We start from the raw sequence: 22388 nt of genomic DNA, 5'->3' as shown, positions 1-22388 counted from the left end.
TCAGTCAATGCTTCAAGAACCTTGATTGCTGAATGGCTCTACATTCCATTGCAATTGTTGGCTGCCAGGTTGGCTCCCTTAGCATTATTAGAGTCATGATTATATTGTCTTAGAGTCAAGGTTCAAATTTCATTTGTGTGTGTGTGTGTGTGTGTGTGTGTGTGTATGTGTGTAGTTTGTATTGTGTGCATCCAAATGTGTCCTGCTAGAGAAACTGAGGGCATACAATAGTTAGCTTTGGTGTCCATAAATTCAAAGTGTAGAGAAATATTGGGACCAGAAGTGTAGATTCTCAAAAGATGCAATAACTATCGAGAGAAGGTGAAAAGAGACTTTATTCAAATGGAGAAGTTTCTCTCACTCTTTCTTCTCTTTTACTCTTTTATGTGAAGGAAATGAATCTTGACTTCTGCTGTGCTCCAAGTCACCATGACCTCCCTCTGATACTCATTTCTAAAGTCAAAGCTGTTGTCATTTACAACTTGTAACTGATCTGAACCATAAACTCCAAAGAGAATCTTCTAAAATGGATGTGCTAATTGCTCTGTAAAAATAGTGATAGGTTCTACTTTTGATTTGTTTTTCAATATAATCAACATTAATTTGAATTACCCCAAACAATATTTACTATGTATTAATGTTTAAAATTAATATCAATTTATTAATTGTTCCCAAACAATCTTTATTTTTTGTATCAGAAACATAGTTTCCCTTTTTCTCATCAGCATTTAACCTTGTATAGACATTTTTCCCTACCAAGTTTAGCCTAGGTATAAAAATAGGAATTTCCCTGTCTGTTTTTTACATCTCATGCCAGTTTTGGGGGACAAAGGTGTGCATGGTGTGGAACTTGAATATGTTAGCACTTACTGAGGAAAATGTGAGTGTAGGCACTCCTTGGATTGTTTTTCTCACCAGATGGGTAAAAGCTGGTTTTGGCAGCAAAATACATGGGAAGCCATCCATGACTAAATATTCAAAGTCATTGTCCTATCAAGATCTTGCTTTAGCAAGCATGTCTCCCATTTTTATAGAGCATGTGTTCATGAAGGAATTATTGACATTGTCTAAAATACCAACCAGTGGCACTGCAGAACCTTGCTTTAGAATATCTTTTACTCTCACAGACAATATGTTCATGAGGGAATTGTAGATACTGTCTAAAATACCGGCATATGGCAGAGCAGGATCTTGCTTTAGAAAAAAATACATAGGATAATGATGATTTCATTACTCTTATAATACTCAATATTGAACTTATAAGATATTGGAAATGAACAAGAACAATGGACTCCTCACGATTTTGTTTCTGTGTCACTAAATTAGAAGTCATTGGCTTGATTTTTTTTCTTCAACATTAGGTAGATAAATTGTTCAGAAATTCAGATCTAAGAACACTTTTCAATTGGCATTAGTCAACATTTCTATACCATACTGAAACCGAATTCATGTTAGTCTGTGAGAATTGTAATGGGTCATATCTGGAGGTTAACTTAAACAAACTATATTTGAAATGATGGATTCAAAGTTTTCTAAGGTCACATCAAAGGGAAAGAGCATTTGGTTGCTCTAGGAAACCCTCTTTCTCAATGTGCTTGGACATAGCTAAGACTTCTCCAGCAGGACCACCAATGATTGGGAGATGACTCTTGCAGACAGAGAAACAAATTAACTTGGTCACATGAATACAGCAATATGAAATTGTTTGGCATGAACATAGCTAATGATCCTACATTTTTTGAGTTAAATTTCCCATCTGCTGTGCTCTCACTGTTCTCTTCCATCTTAGTTCATTACTTATAGAACTGACACATTTTGAAATGTCATTGTAAGCATTCTATTTTTTGATAAATATTTGGATGTTGTTATACATTTATTTTTTTAATTTTTAATATACTTCACAACATTCTAATCACTTACAAAGATACCTATTCAGTGCTACAGGCCAAGTTGTTGTCAATTGAATCTTCAGAGTGTCAGATGATATATGTTTGTATGAAATAGAGAATCTATACTTAGTCTTTTTAATAATGAAGTACTGTAGACTCCATGGTTGGTTGACTTAGAAGAAGCAAAAATCGATTTCTTAAAGTAGTGGAAGCTGGAAATCCCAGATCAGGGCCAGCATGGTTGGGCTGAGGGAAGAGCATTCTTTGAGCAGTAGATAGCTGACCTTATTTGGAGAGTGGGGGTAAGGAGGGGTAGGGAGTTGTGCAGGGGTGAGTTTGAGTCACAGATGTCATCAGGGGCTGTTCTTCACTCAGCAGTAAATCCTAATGGTGTTTGGGAACTATGTGTTGTTAGGGATTTGAATTTGGGTGACAGCTGCTGCAGCCATATGCAAGGCCAGTGTCTTCTCTCCTCTGCTATCTCTGGAGCTCCAAGATGACTGACATTCTGTTGTGTCTTCTCACAGAGGGAGAGGAGTGGGAGTTTGGTGGGTCTCTTCTCTAAGAAGACTGCCTCCATTCATAAGGATTTTGCATTGATCATTTCCCCAAAGTCCCACTGCCTTAATCCAATATCATAGAAGAAGGATATAATATATGATTTGGGGGCTGAAGCAATGTTCTAAAATTTATTGTTCCACTTAGTGTTTTTAGTTTAATGTCACAAATATAGCATACATAGCATAGAAAAATGTATTTATGATAAGATACTTTTTTTTGTAGAAATAGAACTTTACTATCTTCATTTTACTACTTAGGAGATTTTGAAATCCAGGTGAGGAGGTGACTTGCTGAGAGTCTTAGAGCAAGTTATTGACAGTTGTCACCATGCTTGATATTTTTGCCATTTTCCTCAAACTTCATGCCAAGTGAAGGTGACTTATTTTTACCTATATTGGTACAAGTCTTGAAGAGATTTACAATTTGGGGACATTTTTCCCAAGTTACATTTTAACCTTTGCCTGTTCATCTTCATTGGCCTAAACATTTAATTCTGTTGTCCATGCTGATAGATGGCCTCCTTTCAAGGTAAGAAACATACTAAGGACAGTTTTAAAGAGGTTCATGATGTCAGCAGTGACATCATACCTTACCTAGCCAGAATCCTAGTTGTTCAGTGAAATTTAGTTTGTGATAATTTAGCTTATGTAGAATTGATATGGGCCTCTTATATTTTGAGATTATGGAGGCAAAATAATCACAGCAATTTGAAAACTAAGAAATACTTTCTTGGGCCCGGAGAGATAGCACAGCGGCGTTTGCCTTGCAAGCAGCCGATCCAGGACCAAAGGTGGTTAGTTCGAATCCCGGTGTCCCATATGGTCCCCCGTGCCTGCCAGGAGTTATTTCTGAGCAGACAGCCAGAAGTAACCCCTGAGCAGCGCTGGGTGTGGCCCAAAAACCAAAAAAAAAAAAAAAAAAAAAAAAAGAAATACTTTCTTTTTTTTTTTTTTATTTTTTATTTTTTATTTTTTTTTTTTTTTTGGTTTTTGGGTCACACCTGGCAGTGCTCAGGGGTTATTCCTGGCTCCAGGCTCAGAAATTGCTCCTGGCAGGCACAGGGGACCATATGGGGCGCCGGGATTCGAACCGATGACCTCCTGCATGAAAGGCAAACGCCTTACCTCCATGCTATCTCTCCGGCCCCAAGAAATACTTTCTTTATTCATACAGACATCCTTGAGCAAAATGATCAGAGAACTGGAATTTTGTATGGAAATAGATCATCTCTTGCTGTGCATGTTTCTTGATGATAGTATAACTTTACAATTTATGTTTTCAGGCTCTGTGGGCAGAACTCATGCTTTACATGTAAAATGCCCAGAAGTTTGATCCCTTGTCCCCACCATCCCATATCCTATGATCCCTTGAGCATCATTGTATATGGTGCAAATCTCCACATTTTCCCCATTGTTTTGGGTCCATAGAACAATGATGGCTGTGCTCACACACACTGGGCTCTGCCCTCAGGGATCCATTATGATGATCTTGGGGGACCATATGGAGTGCCAGTGGCTCAAACTCAGGTTGGACACATGCAAGGCAAGTACCTTACCATTTCTCTGGCCTTAACCCACCGATTTTTTGTTTTATGTCTTGCCCTTAATCTTTCAAAGAAAAATTTTATATAAAATTTAAGCACTTCGCTTTTGCAAAAGCTGGCTCCCTGTGTGTGACACCAGGCGGGGAAAATCCGCGAAAGTACACCGGCCCAGTGGGGCTCAGCTGTGAAAGACTGTGAGTGTGACCTGTCTATGTCTGTCTACTGTCCTCTTGCGTGAAACTCTTGCGAGTGGGGCAAAAAGAGCCTCCAGAAACCTCGCTCGCCCAGACGCCATTTTCAGGGAGGGACTTCAGAGCATAAAAGCCGGCTATCCTTTGCAAAAGCTGGCTCCCTGTGTGTGACACCAGGCGGGGAAAATCCGCGAAAGTACACCGGCCCAGTGGGGCTCAGCTGTGAAAGACTGTGAGTGTGACCTGTCTATGTCTGTCTACTGTCCTCTTGCGTGAAACTCTTGCGAGTGGGGCAAAAAGAGCCTCCAGAAACCTCGCTCGCCCAGACGCCATTTTCAGGGAGGGACTTCAGAGCATAAAAACCGGCTATCCTTTGCAAAAGCTGGCTCCCTGTGTGTGACACCAGGCGGGGAAAATCCGCGAAAGTACACCGGCCCAGTGGGGCTCAGCTGTGAAAGACTGTGAGTGTGACCTGTCTATGTCTGTCTACTGTCCTCTTGCGTGAAACTCTTGCGAGTGGGGCAAAAAGAGGCTCAGAGGAGCACGGCCGCGTAGCGAAGCGGAGCGGCCGTGCACTCTTTCTAAGGAAAGAACTCCATTGCAACAAGAAGGAAAAATCACACTAAGAACGGCGCTATATCACAGAAGCAAACATTTCTCTCTGGACTGTCTTCTCTGTTACATGCTCGGGCCTAAGATTTGACCCAGTGTGAGGCTTCATCCACGGAGGACTCCCCTCCCTTAGAGGCAAGTCAGCCCATCCAGAAAGGGAGGAGCCAGAGGAGTGTGCTGCCTACATCATATAGACAATGAATACCACTACAACACGTAGAAAAACCCACAATACAAATGTGACAATGGGGAAACAGCGCAGGCCAGCATCAGACATAGAGAATGAAGATGACAATTCTGAGGACCAGATAATGACTGAACAACTAATCAACCTCTCAGATAAGGACTTTAGACTAGCAATATGGAAGGTGCTCAACAGACTCCAAGAAACCATGGATCGAGTTGAACAGAACACTAATAAGAACCAAGAAAATATGAAGGCAGAAATGACAAAACTCCAAACTGAAATAACATGTCAACTAACAGGCCTGAAAAACTCAGTAAACGAAGTGAATGACAAAATGGATAAGCTCTGGGACAGGGTATCAGAAGCTGAGAATAGACTTGGTGCTGTGGAAGATGAGATACATAACAATTCCATACAGCAGGAGAGATTGGACAAAAAACTTAAAGCAAATGAGCAGACAATGGAAAAATTAGTCAAAGAATGGGAACAGACGAAAATAGAAGTCTATGATAAGATCAACAGAAACAACTTAAGAATCATTGGAGTCCCAGAGACCCAGGAAGAAAATTTCCAGGAAGAATCAATGGTCAAGAACATCATTAAAGAGAAACTTCCAGAGCTAAAGAATATATGTGATCAAATCCTGCATGCCCGAAGAGTACCAACCAAAAGAGACCCCAGAAAAACCACCCCAAGACACATCCTAGTCACAATGACAAATCCCACAGATAGAGACAGAATTCTGAAAACAGCAAGATCAAAAGGGGAAATCATGTTCAAGCAAGCTTCCCTGAGATTTACAGCAGACCTGTCACCAGAAACGCTCAATGCCAGAAAGCAGTGGTGGGATATTGTGACAAGACTGAATGAAATGAATGCTTCACCCAGAATACTATACCCAGCAAAACTCACTTTCCGGTTTGATGGAAGAATACATGGTTTCACAGACAAAAAACAGCTCAGAAACTTCACAGACACAAAACCAGTCTTAAGAGAAAAACTGAAAGACCTAATCTAAGACAAGACTACCCAAAAGACACACCAAATTTTGAAATAAAGATGGCGTTAAATCCCAGGACAATTCTTTCTCTCAACGTCAATGGACTAAATGCACCAGTTAAGAGACACAGAGTGGCTAAATGGATCAAAAAACTCAATCCAACCTTCTGCTGCCTACAAGAAACGCACCTGAATAGTCAGAACAAACATAGACTCAAAATAAAAGGCTGGAGAAAAGTTATCCAAGCAAACAACACCCATAAAAAAGCTGGAGTGGCCATACTAATATCAGATAATGCAAACTTTATACTCAGGAAGGTTGTAAGGGACAAAGACGGACATTTTATATTAATCAAGGGGTACGTAGAGCAGGAAGAATTCACTCTCCTAAACATATATGCACCGAATGAGGGGCCAGCAAAATATTTAATACAACTGCTGACAAATCTGAAAAATAATATCAACAACAACACAATAATTGTGGGGGACCTAAACACGGCTTTGTCAACACTGGACAGGTCAACCAGACTGAAACCCAACAAGAATATACTAGACCTGAGGAGAGAAATGGAAGAAAGAGGCCTAGTGGATATATATAGGACACTCCATCCCCAGAAACCTGGATACACATTCTTCTCCAATGTACATGGGACATTCTCCAGGATAGACTACATGCTGGCACATAAAACATACCTCCATAAGATCAAGAGGATAGAAATTTTGCAGACTACCTTCGCTGACCACAAGGCTCTGAAATTATTTGTGAACTCCAAAGGGACTCAGAAGAAACACTTTAACACCTGGAAGTTAAACAGCCTCATGCTCAATAACCAGTGGGTCCGAGATGAAATCAAGGAGGAAATAAAAAGGTTCCTGGAAACAAATGACAATAAAGACACAAACTCTCAGAACTTATGGGACACAGCAAAAGCAGTACTGAGAGGAAAATTTATAGCTTTGCAAGCACACATCAGGAAGGAAGAAGGAGCTTACCTGAGTAGCTTAATGACACAGCTAATAGAACTAGAAAATGCTCAACAAAAGGACCCAAGAACAGGAAGACAGAAGGAAATAACAAAGCTGAGAGCAGAAATCAACGAAGTGGAAACTCAAAAAACAATCCGAAAGATCAACGAAAGCAGAAGTTGGTTCTTTGAAAAAATAAACAAGATTGATAGACCACTGGCAAACCTAACAAAGAAAGAGAGAGAGAGAAACTTGATAACTCGTATCAGGAATGAAAAAGGAGAGATCACTACTGATATGACAGAGATTCAAAGGGTAATCAGAAACTACTTTGAAAAACTCTACGCCACTAAAAATGAGAACCTGGAAGAAATGGATAAATTCTTGGACTCTTATAATCTTCCACGGTTGAAGGAAGAGGATGTAGCATATCTAAACACCCCCATCACCATTGATGAAATTAAAACAGTAATCAAATGTCTGCCGAAAAACAAAAGCCCAGGTCCAGATGGATTCACTAATGAATTCTATCAAACTTTCCAAGAGGAACTACTGCCAATCTTGGCAAGACTCTTTCATGAAATTGAACAAACAGAAACACTTCCAAATAGCTTTTATGAAGCCAACATCACCTTGATACCTAAACCAGACAGAGACGCTACCAAAAAAGAAAATTACAGACCAATATCACTGATGAATGCAGATGCAAAGATCCTCAACAAAATCCTGGCAAATAGGATTCAATGCCTCATTAAGAAGATCATCCACTACGATCAAGTAGGTTTCATCCCAGGAATGCAAGGCTGGTTTAACATCCGTAAATCTATCAACATAATACACAACATCAATAACAAGAAAAATAAAAACCACATGATCATATCAATAGATGCAGAGAAAGCATTTGATAAGGTCCAACACCCATTCTTGATCAAAACTCTCAGCAAGATGGGAATGGAGGGAACCTTTCTCAATATAGTGAAGGCCATCTACCACAAGCCAGTGGCAAATATTATCCTCAATGGAGAAAAACTGAAAGCCTTCCCTCTAAATTCTGGCACAAGACAAGGCTGTCCTCTCTCACCACTCCTATTCAACATAGCACTGGAAGTACTTGCTATAGCGATTAGGCAAGAAAAGGATATCAAGGGAATCCAGATAGGAAAGGAAGAAGTCAAGCTCTCACTGTTTGCAGATGACATGATACTCTACTTAGAAAACCCTAAAGACTCTATCAAAAAGCTTCTAGAAACAATAGACTCATATAGCAAGGTGGCAGGCTACAAAATTAACACACAAAAATCAATGGCCTTTCTATACACCAACAGTAATAAAGAAGAAATGGACATTAAGAAAACAACCCCATTCACAATAGTACCACACAAACTCAAATATCTTGGAATCAACTTGACTAAATATGTGAAGGACCTATACAAAGAAAACTATAAAACTCTGCTCCAAGAAATAAGAGAGGACACACGGAAATGGAAACACATACCCTGCTCATGGATTGGCAGGATTAACATCATCAAAATGTCAATACTCCCCAAGGCATTATACAGATTTAATGCCATCCCTCTAAAGATACCCATGACATTCTTCAAAGAAGTGGATCAGACACTTTTGAAATTCATTTGGAACAATAAACACCCTCGAATAGCTAAAGCAATCATTGGGAAAAAGAATATGGGAGGAATTACTTTTCCCAACTTTAAACTGTACTACAAAGCAACAGTTATCAAAACAGCATGGTATTGGAATAAGGATAGGTCCTCAGATCAGTGGAATAGGCTTGAATACTCAGAAAATGTTCCCCAGAGATACAACCATCTAATTTTTGATAAAGGAGCAGGAAATCCTAAATGGAGCAGGGAAAGCCTCTTCAACAAGTGGTGTTGGCACAATTGGATAGCCACTTGCAAAAAATTAAACTTAGACCCCCAGCTAACATCATGTACAAAGGTAAAATCCAAATGGATTAAAGACCTCGATATCAGCCCCAAAACCATAAGATATATAGAACAGCACATAGGCAAAACACTACAGGACATTACAGGCATCTTCAAGGAGGAAACTGCACTCTCCAAGCAAGTGAAAGCAGAGATTAACAGATGGGAATATATTAAGCTGAGAAGCTTCTGCACCTCAAAGGAAATAGTGCCCAGGATACAAGAGCCACCCACTGAGTGGGAGAAACTATTCACCCAATACCCATCAGATAAGGGGCTAATCTCCAAAATATACAAGGCACTGACAGAACTTTACAAGAAAAAAACATCTAACCCCATCAAAAAATGGGGAGAAGAAATGAACAGACACTTTGACAAAGAAGAAATACGCATGGCCAAAAGACACATGAAAAAATGTTCCACATCACTAATCATCAGGGAGATGCAAATCAAAACAACGATGAGATACCACCTCACACCCCAGAGAATGGCACACATCACAAAGAATGAGAATAAACAGTGTTGGCGGGGATGTGGAGAGAAAGGAACTCTTATCCACTGCTGGTGGGAATGCTGTCTAGTTCAACCTTTATGGAAAGCGATATGGAGATTCCTCCAAAAACTGGAAATCGAGCTCCCATACGATCCAGCTATACCACTCCTAGGAATATACCCTAGGAACACAAAAATACAATACAAAAACCCCTTCCTTACACCTATATTCATTGCAGCTCTATTTACCATAGCAAGACTCTGGAAACAACCAAGATGCCCTTCAACAGATGAATGGCTAAAGAAACTGTGGTACATATACACAATGGAATATTATGCAGCTGTCAGGAGAGATGAAGTCATGAAATTTTCCTATACATGGATGTACATGGAATCTATTATGCTGAGTGAAATAAGTCAGAGAGAGAGAGAAAAACGCAGAATGGTCTCACTCATCTATGGGTTTTAAGAAAAATGAAAGACACCCTTGTAATAATAATTTTCAGACACAAAAGAGAAAAGAGCTGGAAGTTCCAGCTCACCTCAGGAAGCTCACCACAAAGAGTGATGAGTTTAGTTAGAGAAATAACTACATTTTGAACTGTCCTAATATTGAGAATGTATGAGGGAAATGTAGAGCCTGTTTAGGGTACAGGCAGGGGTTGGGTGGGGAGGAGGGTGATTTGGGACTTGGGTGATGGGAATGTTGCACTGGTGATGGGTGGTGTTCCTTTTATGACTGAAACCCAAACACAATCATGTATGTAATCAAGGTGTTTAAATAAAAAAAAAAAATTAAAAAAAAAAAAATTTAAGCACTTCAATAGTAAGTAATAAATTCTTTATAGTTCTTCCTCAGGGCAATATGTAGGACCACATATTCTCTCTTTCTCTTCTCTCACTTTTCAGGTTTATAGCTTAACATTAGCCTGCAAATAGAATTTCCTGTCATAAGAAAAGCAGCATTTACTACTCATGTTCCACAGAGACCTTGAATATTTGTGTTGAAGAGAGAACTAAAACTTATTTTTTAGGTCACTTATTTACATGTGACTTTTTCAAGCAAGAAGCTCCTTCTCATAGCTTGTCTCAGTTGGAAGCTAGGAAGTGAATCATTCTATGAGCTTTCCAAGGCTTGGAAACAGAAAAAAAAAAAAACTGTCCTACAGAAATATGAACTTGGGTTAGCCAATGTGTAGTGTCTCAGAGTAGATGATGAACATTACCCAGATGCAAAGTACATCCCTAGTAGCTATAGACAAACAAGAGAACCAATCCGGCAGTTGAGCAATTCCCACTCATCTTCCCTTTCACCTCTCCAGGCCTCCCTATGTGTTGCTACATCCTGTGCCACACTGTTTTGATCAACCAATAGTGCTAGAATGTACTTACTCTCCTTTTTCTAGAATACAAGCTAAACTTGTATCCTAGAGTATTATTCATCACCACATGGGCTTACTAGCTTTGAAGAGATGTAGCTGTTTAAAGTAGGGATGTTCTACACTTACAACTATCATAATAATGGGATGAATGAGGGAAGTAGAAAGTCTGTCTCAAATATAGGCGGGTAGGGGTGGGGAGGAGGGATATAGGGGGCATTGGTGATGGGAATGCTGTGCTGGTGAAGGCGGGTGTTCTTTTTATGTCTGGAACCCAACTATAATTGTAATCAAGGTGTTTAAATAAAGATATTAATTAAATAATAAGTAGGAATGTGGAGAACAAGACAGTTGCAAGAGGCTTAAAGTGTTTCTGCTAGTCCTTAAAATTATTTTGAAACTGTGAGGTACTGTATAAGAGAAAAAAAAACTCATTCGTGTAAAATGGGGGGGCATTGACATGTTGCCTTTCTTTTCCTATGAAGAATCTTTGCTTAATTCGTGAGCTAAGCCAATGTTCTTCAAGTTTTTTATACCCTTAGACTTGTGCCTGTCCTGAGAATGAGTCCACAATCCAAGGTGGGAGAACAGTGGGTTTCACACTTTCTACACCTGTTAACCAGTACTGGTCCTGGGGAGCAAGGGTTGAAGAATGCTGAGCTGAGGTGAAGATGACTCTTTTTTTTTAAATCTATTTTGCATGTGACAGTAAGTTTTCACAAAGGAATCTGGATTCATTTTCCATCCTGTTGACTGTTAGGGAGTTTTCCTAAGAGAAACATGAAAAGATAGAGGAAAAGTGAACTGATAAGTTTTTTTTTTTAATCACCACTTCATTATCAGTTTACCTTGGGAGGAAATAGTTGCTCATAAATAATTTTACTTTAGTCTGGAGATTATTTCTTGGCATGATACTGATAATGTACACAAAGAACTTATTTTTGGGTTTTTTTTTTTTTTTTTTTTTTTGGTTACACCTGACTGTGCTCAAGGTTTACCCTTGGCTTTGTACCCAGGAATCACTCTTGATGGTGCTTGGGGGACCATATGGAATGTCGGGGATCAAACCCAGATTGGCTTCATGCAAATTAAAACCCAAACCATTGCTCTATGGCTCTGCTCACCTAACCCCCCCCCCCCCCCCCCCCGCTCCAAACTAATAACTGTTTGGGAACCTTTAGCACATAAAGTGCTTTAATCATAGAAACACACTGATTTTAGCTTGCTTGTGTTTGGATAACTATTGGTGATGCTCAGGGCTTACCCCTGTCCTTACACTCAGAAATTATTTTTGATGGTGCTCAGGGGAACATATGGGATGCTGGAGATGGAACCTAGAATGACCGTATGTATGTAAGGCAAGTGCCTTTCCTTCTGTACTATGCTTCTAGCCCCCAAAGCAGATTAATTTTAATATGATCAGTGTAGTTCAGTGCACAGATACCTTCTTCTCTGTGTCTATAATGCTGGTCAGAAGCATAAAGAGTAAGTTAAGTATCTTCATGATCACATTTTCAAAACACTTAATCAAAACTAATATATTTTCTTTTGGTTTTGGGGCCAGGGGTGACACTCAGGGGTTACTCCTGGCTATGTGCTCAGAAATCGCTCCTGGCTTGTAGGGTGCCGGCAGGATTGAACCACAGTCTGTCCTAGGTTAATTTGTGCAAGGCCTTACACCTACACCACTGCTCTGGCCCCCAAATTAATAAATTTTTAATGAAAAGAATGAACTGGTTCCAAGATCTGGTTTTAGAAAATTTGTAGGTGTGGAAGCTATATGTCTTATTATTTTCTTGGGGTTTACAAATACAACACTACCTTAAGATTGACCAAATTATTGGCAGGGAATGAAGCTAGCATTTAATGCAGGGCTAGACCTGGTACTAATGCTCAGTACTGATTTGATGTTTCTTACTGTTCCAGGACTGACTGATGGGATAGTGAGGTTTAGCTTTACATAATGTACCCCAGCAGCATGCCATGGAGGTGCCAACTTTTATCCATTCCATGTGCAAGACCTTGGAATACTCTTGTCCTATGGTTTCTGGGCGGAATATGGAGAAGATTCTCTCTTCTGTGGATGCTCATTGTTGGTTATATTCAATATCACTGTCAAACTCTAAGTCTATGGGGGTCCTTGTGTTATGGCCTTGTCATTGGAACTGTTCCCTTGTTTGCAGTCCTTGGAGGTGTTGGAACTAGGAGATCATGTGCAGTGAGAATTTGGTTATTGTATCCACAGAGTACAGTTTGGCAGCAACCAAGCAAGAGTCTCCATTTCTTGCTCTGTAATTGAGTGGCAAAAGAATGGTCCTTATGGGAGAAGGGCCATGGCAGCCCTTCCGTTGCCTAGATTCCTGATGAATTGATCCAGGGCCTATCTCTAGTTGCTTACTTTGTGAGCATACAAGAAAGTTATGTGCCCATCACTGAAATGCATCCTTGGGTCGCTCCTCCCTCCCTCCCTCCTTCCCTCCCTCCCTCCCTCCCTCCCTCCCTCCCTCCTGTCCTCCCTCCCTCCTTCCCTCCCTCCCTCCCTCCCTCCTTCCTTCCTTCCTTCCTTCCTTCCTTCCTTCCTTCCTTCCTTCCTTCCTTCCTTCCTTCCTTCCTTCCTTCCTCCCTCCCTCCTTCCTTTCCTTCTTTCCTCCCTCCCCCTAATTTTCTTACCACATTACAAGTAATTATAATAAAAGGAATAACTAAAATAGGATTTTAGTTCAAAGATCCACTGGCAAACAGAGGCATGCATAACTGTTCAGAGGTTGGGTACATATAGGACTATAGGACTGTATTTTCTCCTATTCCACTTTTGTTTGAGTCTGAATTCACCCAAGGCTGCATTAGCCTGTTGACCTCGGGTGGCAGCATATCTGTGATGAATGCTTGGTTAGCTTGTTTCTTGTTTCATCCTGATAATATTGAAGTTAAAAGAAAGTAACTTGTCATGTTTTGGGGATAAAGACTGTATTTAACACCCAGAAAACAGCTGGTGAGTCTCCAGTTGCAATTGTGTATGATCTGCCATCCTTCATGGGAAGAAATCTTTCTCCTGCTTTGCCAGAATTCAAAGGCATTTTATACGCTCTTTTTTTTATTCCTCATTATGCCAGTAGATCAGCTAAAAGAAAGGTTTTATGGGTGACTATTATTGTTTACCTTGTATTTGGAAAATAAACAGACACACAAAAATATTTTCTGACTTACAACTTAATTATGCACATTCATTTCTTACCCAGGAACTAATTGCAGCTGGGCTTTAAAACAAAGAATGGAAAATGGTCCTGACAGAGTTTCAGAAAACCAGTTTTAGTAAGATAGATTTGAGGTTTGTAAACCAACAGGACATTAAGCCTCTGGGTATGGCAATATAGAATGTCAATCTGTTTATATCCGTCAGGGCACTTTGTTGTGAACTCCCTAGTGGATTACTTTTATGCTTTGTCTTCTGGTCTGTAATCTCAGTGTTTGTGTATAGCTTCTGCTATAGAATCTGCATAGCCTAAAAGCATATATATCTCATTTTCTATTGCTTAGCTCTAAGCTAAATGTATCTTGAGATACTAGAGCAGAAACTGCATTTGATAAAGATGATTTGTGCTTGTTTTTAATAGAAGAGTTAGAAAATATATTTTAAAATATTGATTTGGTCTATTTTTTATATTTTTTATTTATTGCTTTGGCATTACTTGCTTACAAAACATACATATTTCATTGTATACACACACATAGATATGTTTCCTTTACTATCTTTGCTCCCACTTCTGAAAGAGAAATAACAGTAATTAAGTCACGCAGAACCTGTGGGGTGTCTGGTGAAGTCTCATGATCAAAAAGCCCGTCTTTAATAAAGAATTTGATATGTCAGAGAAAATTTTTTCTTGTTTTGTAACATAATAAAGAAATCCTTTGAAAATCGGAGCAATATTTTAGTCATCTTTTAGTTTATTGCCTTCTTATCTCCCCCAACTATTAAAGTCATTCCAGACAGGAAATTAGCATATAGAGTGAGACAAATTTTGACTCCAGAATGGTGCTCTTCTACCCCACACTCTTCTTTTAAATAAGATAAATGTAGGTTATTTCACTGTTCTATGAATCATGATCCCAGGGAGTGGAATGAATAAACAGGGAATTTTCTGTTCTAAATGAATGATATTTTACAGAAGGAGTTAGATCAAGGAGGCTTTTATAATTCAACCCAGAGTAGGGCCTGCTGTTGATGGGGTGGGTAGGTCCTGTCTCATCTGTATTTGGTCTCATCTGTATGTGATACTCACCAGTATGCCAGTTCCATCCTCTCTCCCTACAGGACTTCTTATTTGTGGGAATGAAAGTGGTCATTGGAACTTGACTTGGGCTCTGCTTTGCCAAGGGAAAGTCACCAACTGTGGTCCCCAGTTGAATATCAGTGGATTTGCTAGGAACTGTGTAAAAATATACATGAAATAGAGTTGGGGTTGGAGATGTGAAGATTCTTTTTAATCCTGGAAACAATGAGCATAGTTTTCTTCTTTATAAATTAATGCTATTTATCAATATGATTGCTTTACATAGCAGAGGAGAGAATTTGGAATTAAGTTCAATTGGACATTCTGATACCAGAATCAGTGGAAGTTGAAGACTTGGCTTCAAAAAGACTGTCAGCTACCACTGACCCAGCTTGTCTGATCTGAATGGAATCTGAACAGTTTAATGTTGCAGTGGGAAGATTTCTTTTAATCTGAGATTACCTTGAGAATCAGTGGCAATGGATATAACCAAGTGTCAACTGGTGGGAGAACAGGTTTTCATTTGCTGTGTTGGGCCAAGGGTGGGTTGGAATAGTTTTCATTTTTGGTTTTTGGACGACATTTAGCAGTGTTCAAGGCTTACTCCTGGCATCGTGCTCAGGAATCACTCCTGGGTTCCAGGGACCATATTGAGATGCTAGAGATTGAACCCAGATCAGCCAACATACAATGCAAACACCCTACCTTCTATACTATTGCTCTGGCCCCAGGAATAGTGTGGCAACCCAGAGCTAGGGTATGCAGACCTTTTTAAAGACAGGATTTCCAGCCAGTGCAAGGGGAAGGATTCAACCTTTCTAATGATTAGTTTCCACTCTACTTTCAAACCCTAGGCCAGGGGTCTCAAACTCAATTTACCTGGGGGCCGCAGGAGGCAAAGTCGGGGTGAGGCAGGGCCGCATAAGGGATTTCGCTTACCGAATAATCGCAATAAAAATCGCATTAGTAAGAAAAAAATCGCATTAAACATTCGCATACCCCGAACGGAACTGCTGGGGGTATGCGAATGTTTAATGTGATTTTTTTCTTACTAATGTGATTTTTATTGCGATTATTCGGTAAGCGAATAATCGCGAATACTGCGATATTTGAAGGCTGGCCGCGGGCCACAAAAGGTACAGAGGACCCGGGCCGCGAGTTTGTGACCCCAGCCCTAGGCAGCAGGTTTGTCTGGTTATCAGAAGACTTCATGGCTAGGGTTGGTGTTCACCTAGAGAGAGATTGAGGAGGTTCTAGCTTCTGATGTTCTTAAAATCGGTTGACTGTTGTCCAGGAACCTTCCTACTACTCTCTTGTGCCCCTTCCAGATAGGCTACTTGGTGTAGCCAAGTATCTCAGGGCCATATTAATATGAACTTAGGCTTGAGAGGAGAAGAAGCCTAAAGGTTTACAACATGTGGCCCTTTACAAAATGGCGTCCCTCTTGTTCAGAACCTAGGATCCCTCTAAGACAGAACAGGGCAGGGGAGGACTAGGCAGGGCTGGGAAGTTCTGGGTCAGACAGAGCAGGCCAGGCTAGGCCAGACAGCCCCTTCCCCATCACCACCTCCCAAGACCCATCCAGGCCCATCCTAAGTGCATGTCTCTTTGTGTCCTTGTGTCTCACTCCAGAAGTCCACGATGGGCGGCAAGCTGAGCAAGAAGAAGAAGGGCTACAACGTCAACGACGAAAAGGCCAAGGACAAAGACAAGAAGGCCGAGGGCGCTGGCACCGAAGAGGAGGGAACCCCCAAGGAGAAGGAGGCCGCAGCACCCACCACTGAGGCGCAAGAAGCCGCAGGAGACAAGGCTGACAAGGAGGCGCCTGATGCCAAGGCCAAGGCCGATGAGCAGGCGCCCGACAAGGGCCCTAAGGAAGATGCCACCTCAGCTGCGGCCCCGAAGGCTGAGCCAGAGTCCTCGGAGGCCGCTCCTGAAGCCAAGGCCAAGGCCGAGCCGGGCCCCGAGGCCCCGCCTGATGCCCAGGCCAAGGCCCCCGCGGCAGGTGGAGACGCGCCCCAGGCCGAGGCGGAGGCCAAGGCTGAGTCCGCAGGCCCCAAGGCCGAGGCCCAGGCCCCCGAGGGTGGCGAACCCACTAAGACTGAGGCCCCAGCCGCACCTGAGACGAAAAGCGACGGGGCCCCAGCTTCAGACTCTAAACCCAGTGGCACCGAGGCTGCCCCATCGTCCAAGGAGGCCCCGTCGGAAGCCCCCAGTTCCACAGTCAAGGCCCAGGCCCCCGCAGCCCCTGCAGACGCCGCTGCCACCACCACCGATGAGCCCCAACCCGCCGAGGCCCCTGCCGCCAATTCGGAGCAAAGCGTAGCTGTCAAAGAGTGACAAGGACAGGAGCAGCCGCGTCTAGAGGGGGACAGGAAAGGGGCCAGCTAACAAGGCCGTCTCTCTCTCTCTCTCTCTCTCTCTCTCTCTCTCTCTCTCTCTCTCTCTCTCTCTCTTTCTTCCTCTCCCCCTTCTTTCTCTCTCCCTCTTTCTCTGGCTTTCTCTAGCTCTCTCTCTGGCTCTCTCTTCCTATAGCTCTCTTTGTCTCTCTCTAGCTCTTTCCTACATCCCTTACCTTTCCCCTTCTCCCCCCTCATCTCTCTCTGCTTCTCTCTTTTCTCCCTCTCTTTCTGTCATTTCTCTCCTCTGTCTTTCTCTGATATCCTGTACTCCTCTCTCTCTCTCTCTCTCTCTCTCTCTCTCTCTCTCTCTCTCTCTCGACCCCCTATCTCTTGCTTATACTAACTCGTTTCACATTGGAGAAGTGATATGTATTGCCCAAGAAAAAACAACTACAACACACAACACGACACTCGCACGCACACACACATCTACACACACACGCACACACACAAACGGAGGTTGTCCCATCAAGGGAGGGAGGGGGTGGGGAGAATCCAAATAGTATTTTTGTGGGGAAATATCTAATATACCTTCAGTCAACCTGCCCAGTCAGCCGTGGATTTGGAAGATCAAAGTCTGAAAGTAGAGTCAGTCAGTTCAGCTCCTGTCTTGGACTCCGCCACTAAGATCCGAATCCTCTAGGGGAGGTGGCAGGGATCTGGGTGATTCTGCCCCCTTCCAACCCTCCCAGGGCCCGTGCCAAGGCAATCAGATCTTTATGAAAGCAGTATTTTTGGTGTTTCCTTTTTTAATTTACAGCTTTTCTTCTTTTTTGATATTTTTTTAATGTCGCGGATGAATGCCGACTTTCAGACAATCCACTTAGCTTGTCTACATGTTTTCTCCAGGCCGATGCTTCATTCTTCCTCCCCAGGTCTTCTTCGGAGTAACCAACATTCTCTCATCCTACTTAAACCTCCCTAGATTCCTCATGACGAGTTAATGCATGTCCGTGGTTGGGTGCATCTGTAGTTCTGTTTATTGGTCAGTGGAAATGAAAAAAAAAAGTCTGCGTGCATTGCAGCTCCAGTTTCTCTTCCATTCTGTGTCCCAGACACCAACACACCACTCATTGGAAAATGGGAAAAATAAAAATAATTAAAAAAAAAACAAAAAAAATGTACAATGGATGCATTGAAATTATATGTAATTGTATAAATGGTGCAACAGTAATAAAGTTAAACAATTAAAAAGTAATCTTCAAGACTATTGGTTTTCATTTTGACCTTTCTCTTTCTCCCCTTGCTTCTGAAATTATATACTATGTCCTACATTTTCCCCCGGAAGTCTTTGGACAGAAACCTTATCTATTTTAAAAAATTCACTGCATTAGTATCAAGAAAGAATCTTAGAAGTGGCTAAGAACTGAAAACAATTCATTTTTATTGCTATACTCTACTTCAGTGATGGCTAACCTTTTTGAGCCCGAGTGCCCAAACTGCCGCAAAAAAACAAGGAATTTCCTCAAAGTGCCAGCATGTCCTCCCAATGGCCAGTCCGGCCCTGTTGCCAGGTGAGCTGCAATCGCCTCCCGCAGCGCCGCATATCTTAATTGCAGACCTTCCCGCTTGCCAGCTGCAAGGCCTTCGCATGCCACAGCTGGCACGTGTGCCATAGGTTCACCATCGCTACTCTATTTGAAGGAGGTTGTGATCAATTTGCATACAAAGAACAATATTTAATAAAAAAAACATGAAAGACAAACAGATTTGATCTTCATGGCTGGAAAGAAAAGAAAGAGATGATCATGAAGAAATGTTGTGTGTACATAAGTCCTGAAATCACAGTTTTAAGACACCCTTTACATGTTTAAGTTGGAGCCAGGATCTGGGCCTGGGTATGGTCCCTTGGTTAGGGGCAGTGGTCGGCAACCTTTTTTTTCAACTGAGCCAAATCTTGCCAAAACCATGATTGAAATTTATTTTGAGAGCCACATTTTTTTTCTTTTTTTTTTTTGGCAGCGCTCAGGGGTCACTCCTGGCTCTATGCTCAGAAATCACTCCTGGCAGGCCCAGGGGAGCATATGGGATGCCTGGATTAGAACCACTGACCTTCTGTATGAGAGGCAAATGCCTTACCTCCATGCTATCTCTCCGGCCCGAGAGCCACATTTTTAAAACCAAAAATACATAGGTGGTACACTGTTTTTAGTTTCAATAAGTTTTTATTGAGAATATTCTGCATGCAGGTATCCACATAGGTTGGGAGGATACAAATAACACCGCCAGGGCTGCACACAGGGCGCGTACTGACAGAAGCTAGGAGCAGAGTCCTGACTCCTGGAGCAGCCGCCCAGCACACAGAACAGCCAAATTAAAAGTGTGAAATGCCGCATGTGGCTCGAGAGCCACAGGTTGCCGTGGTTGCCGACCTCTGGTTAGGGGTAAAAGGGCCCATGGGATGAAAACATGTGGGACTGGTCTTGATGGTGAGCAGATTCCTATTATGGTCTTGCTAGAATTGATTGACTTGGATGGCTTCTTAGTTCTAAGGCTCAAGCCTCAAGGTTGAAGGCTTTATGATCTCTGTTTGAAATTCTAGGGTGTATCCTGGTGACAGTTTTGTGATTGGTAGATATGTGACAACAGGTATGACACTCTATCTCTTGATTTCTTCCCCATATCTACTTGTCTTAAATTTTATTCTCCTAGATAAGGAGGTGGAAGGGATAATCTTTTGTAGACTGGCAGGCATGTACATGGATGGTTTACAAAGGACATGGAGGAATTTCTGAAATGGTAAGATACTCCGTGCGGGGCTGGAATACATGCCTGGCATGCTGGTTCCATCCCTGCACCAATGGACCACACTGGTAATAGTTCCAACACTATCCCATATGACCCTATGACCAAAAAAATTATAAAAGGTGGTGGAAGGAATTATCTTTAATCCGTTGGTTTAGTAGTCTTTTTCAGTTAACTATTAGAAACTAAATCTCAAATAGAAAACACTTAAGAAACTTAACACTATCTACAACAAAGATGTCTCACGTTTGAATCAGTGAAGTGTAAAGAGTTTTGGTTTTGGTTTGGGGCCATACTTGGAAATGATCAGGGTTTACTCCTGGCTTTGCTCAGTAGTCATGGCTGGGCTCAGTGGATGTTATTGAATGCCAGCTATTGAATCCAGGTTGGCCATGTGGAAGGAAGGAATCCTACTCTCTGGACTATCTTTCTGGCTCCTAAGTCTAGGCTTTTGAGGTGGGTAGGATTAGGTGATGATCACTTGGATTAATAAATACATCATGGGAAAAATTTTAACTAGAATTTGTAATAGCTAGAACATTAATTTTTCCCAAGGGACACTGACACAGTGAACGAAGATGGATTTTATGGTTTCTTTCATCCTCCATGTAATTAAAAAGAAAAAAATTGCAACTAATTTTGGGTGATCTGTAGTTTGAAAATGTTTCCAAAGGGTAGCAGTGTGGAGAAGAGGAACTGTTGAAACTGATTATTAGGCAGATCATATACCTTAAGTACAATTCAAGTCTATGATTATCTTTTGGTATTTTTGGTTTCTATTTCTATGGTGAGAGAAATTTGAACTAAAATAAATGCTTGAAAGCACATAGTGTACAAAACTATACAAAGCCATTAACCACCTAATGACTGTTTTGGCAATAAAACAGCAAAGGAATGCCCAGAATATTAGTGATGTGACTTAGCATGTAAAAGAGATTAGGAGCAGATGCTGGCTGAGGTAATAGGGAGATAACAGATTCAGTGGACCATGGAGGACATTTGTATAGTTACTAATTTTAACCTCCATGCATTCCTTGCTGATCCATGTGGTCAGGTGAAGTTATATTGTCACTATATTATTTTCTCATTATTTTTATTCAAGCAATCTTTAGGCTTTTGGGTGATTAGGACAGTCAGAATATCCATTTGGATGAAACTTTATGAACATTAGTTACTGTATAGGGATAAATACATTTGAGGATATTCTCAATTCATTTACACTTGGAGTTAACCGAGAAGAGTAGCAGTAGTATTCGCAAATCTCAGTGATTTTTTCCTTTTCCTTTTTCTAATCATTAGGATTCAAGTAACTAGGTAGTTGATCTGTAACCAATCTATTTAAAGCAGAATTTAAACTTGGAGTTCAAGGCATGGCATTTCATCACACTTGAAAAACCACAACCACGAAAAGCTCAAGATGTAGTTTTAAGTAGATTCAGCAGACTTGAATGTGTGGGCATGTGGCTCTGCCAAGAAAGCAAAAAAAAAAAAGCTGGTCTTATGTTAATTTTGGATTCACCTAGATGATTTTACTTTAGATCACTCACACACAATCTAATATAAAGATAAGGTAATGCATAAATTGTCCTTTGTGGGCAAGTTTGCACTATCTAGAACTTTACATATCAGGTCCTTCTAACTCACATCTATAAAACACATCTCACTGAAGAAGGAAGCATTTCAGGGCCTCACACTGGTTTGGTATCTCTTTGCACATTGTCAGGAACAAAGGAAGGAGTGGAAATGAGCCTTGGTATTGGCAGGTGGTTGAGAACTTTGGAATATGGATGAACCTACATTCCCAAGGTCTTAGGTACTGCATGTAACCTGATGAGCCCCTTTAGTTCTAAACCCCAGAATGCATTGGGGGCAGAGGTCAACTGTGGTTGTTCCACATAGGAATACAGTTCTACTCAGTCTTCCATTACAGTTAAGACCTATCTTGGTCTAGTGTAAAATAGGAAATTGATCATTCACATTTGGTGCTAATAAGATCTGGATATTCTTTAGTTTCCTAAGTAGGGTAAATAACTGGCTGTTAGCAGTTGTATGAAGTTTATTTTAGGAAAACACCTCAAGGTCTGAATTCTCCTTAAATAATCATGGTAATCTGAAAAGTTCTCTTTATTGGAACACACAAACAATATCTTGATTGATGTTTACTCTTTTGGGACACTAATAAGCCTTCAGAATGTTTCTCTTCTT

The 22388-nt window shown here is 41.2% G+C and overlaps 1 protein-coding gene across 1 annotated transcript in view; it reads left to right on the top strand.

The window, feature by feature from the left end:
- BASP1 (brain abundant membrane attached signal protein 1) overlaps nt 1–17455 on the top strand; it is a 65427-nt gene extending 47972 nt beyond the window's left edge. Inside the window, exon 2 of the mRNA XM_049768271.1 lies at nt 16669–17455. Within this exon, the coding sequence (XP_049624228.1) occupies nt 16678–17376 (699 nt within the window). The 5' untranslated portion in view covers nt 16669–16677 and the 3' untranslated portion in view covers nt 17377–17455. The remainder of the gene's footprint in view (nt 1–16668) is intronic.
- Nucleotides 17456–22388: the final 4933 nt, after the last annotated feature.

This window comes from Suncus etruscus, chromosome 2, assembly GCF_024139225.1.
Source record: "Suncus etruscus isolate mSunEtr1 chromosome 2, mSunEtr1.pri.cur, whole genome shotgun sequence".
Lineage (NCBI taxonomy): Eukaryota > Metazoa > Chordata > Mammalia > Eulipotyphla > Soricidae > Suncus > Suncus etruscus.
Note: the sequence above shows the minus strand (reverse complement) of the source record. Positions and strands in the feature narration are given on the sequence as shown.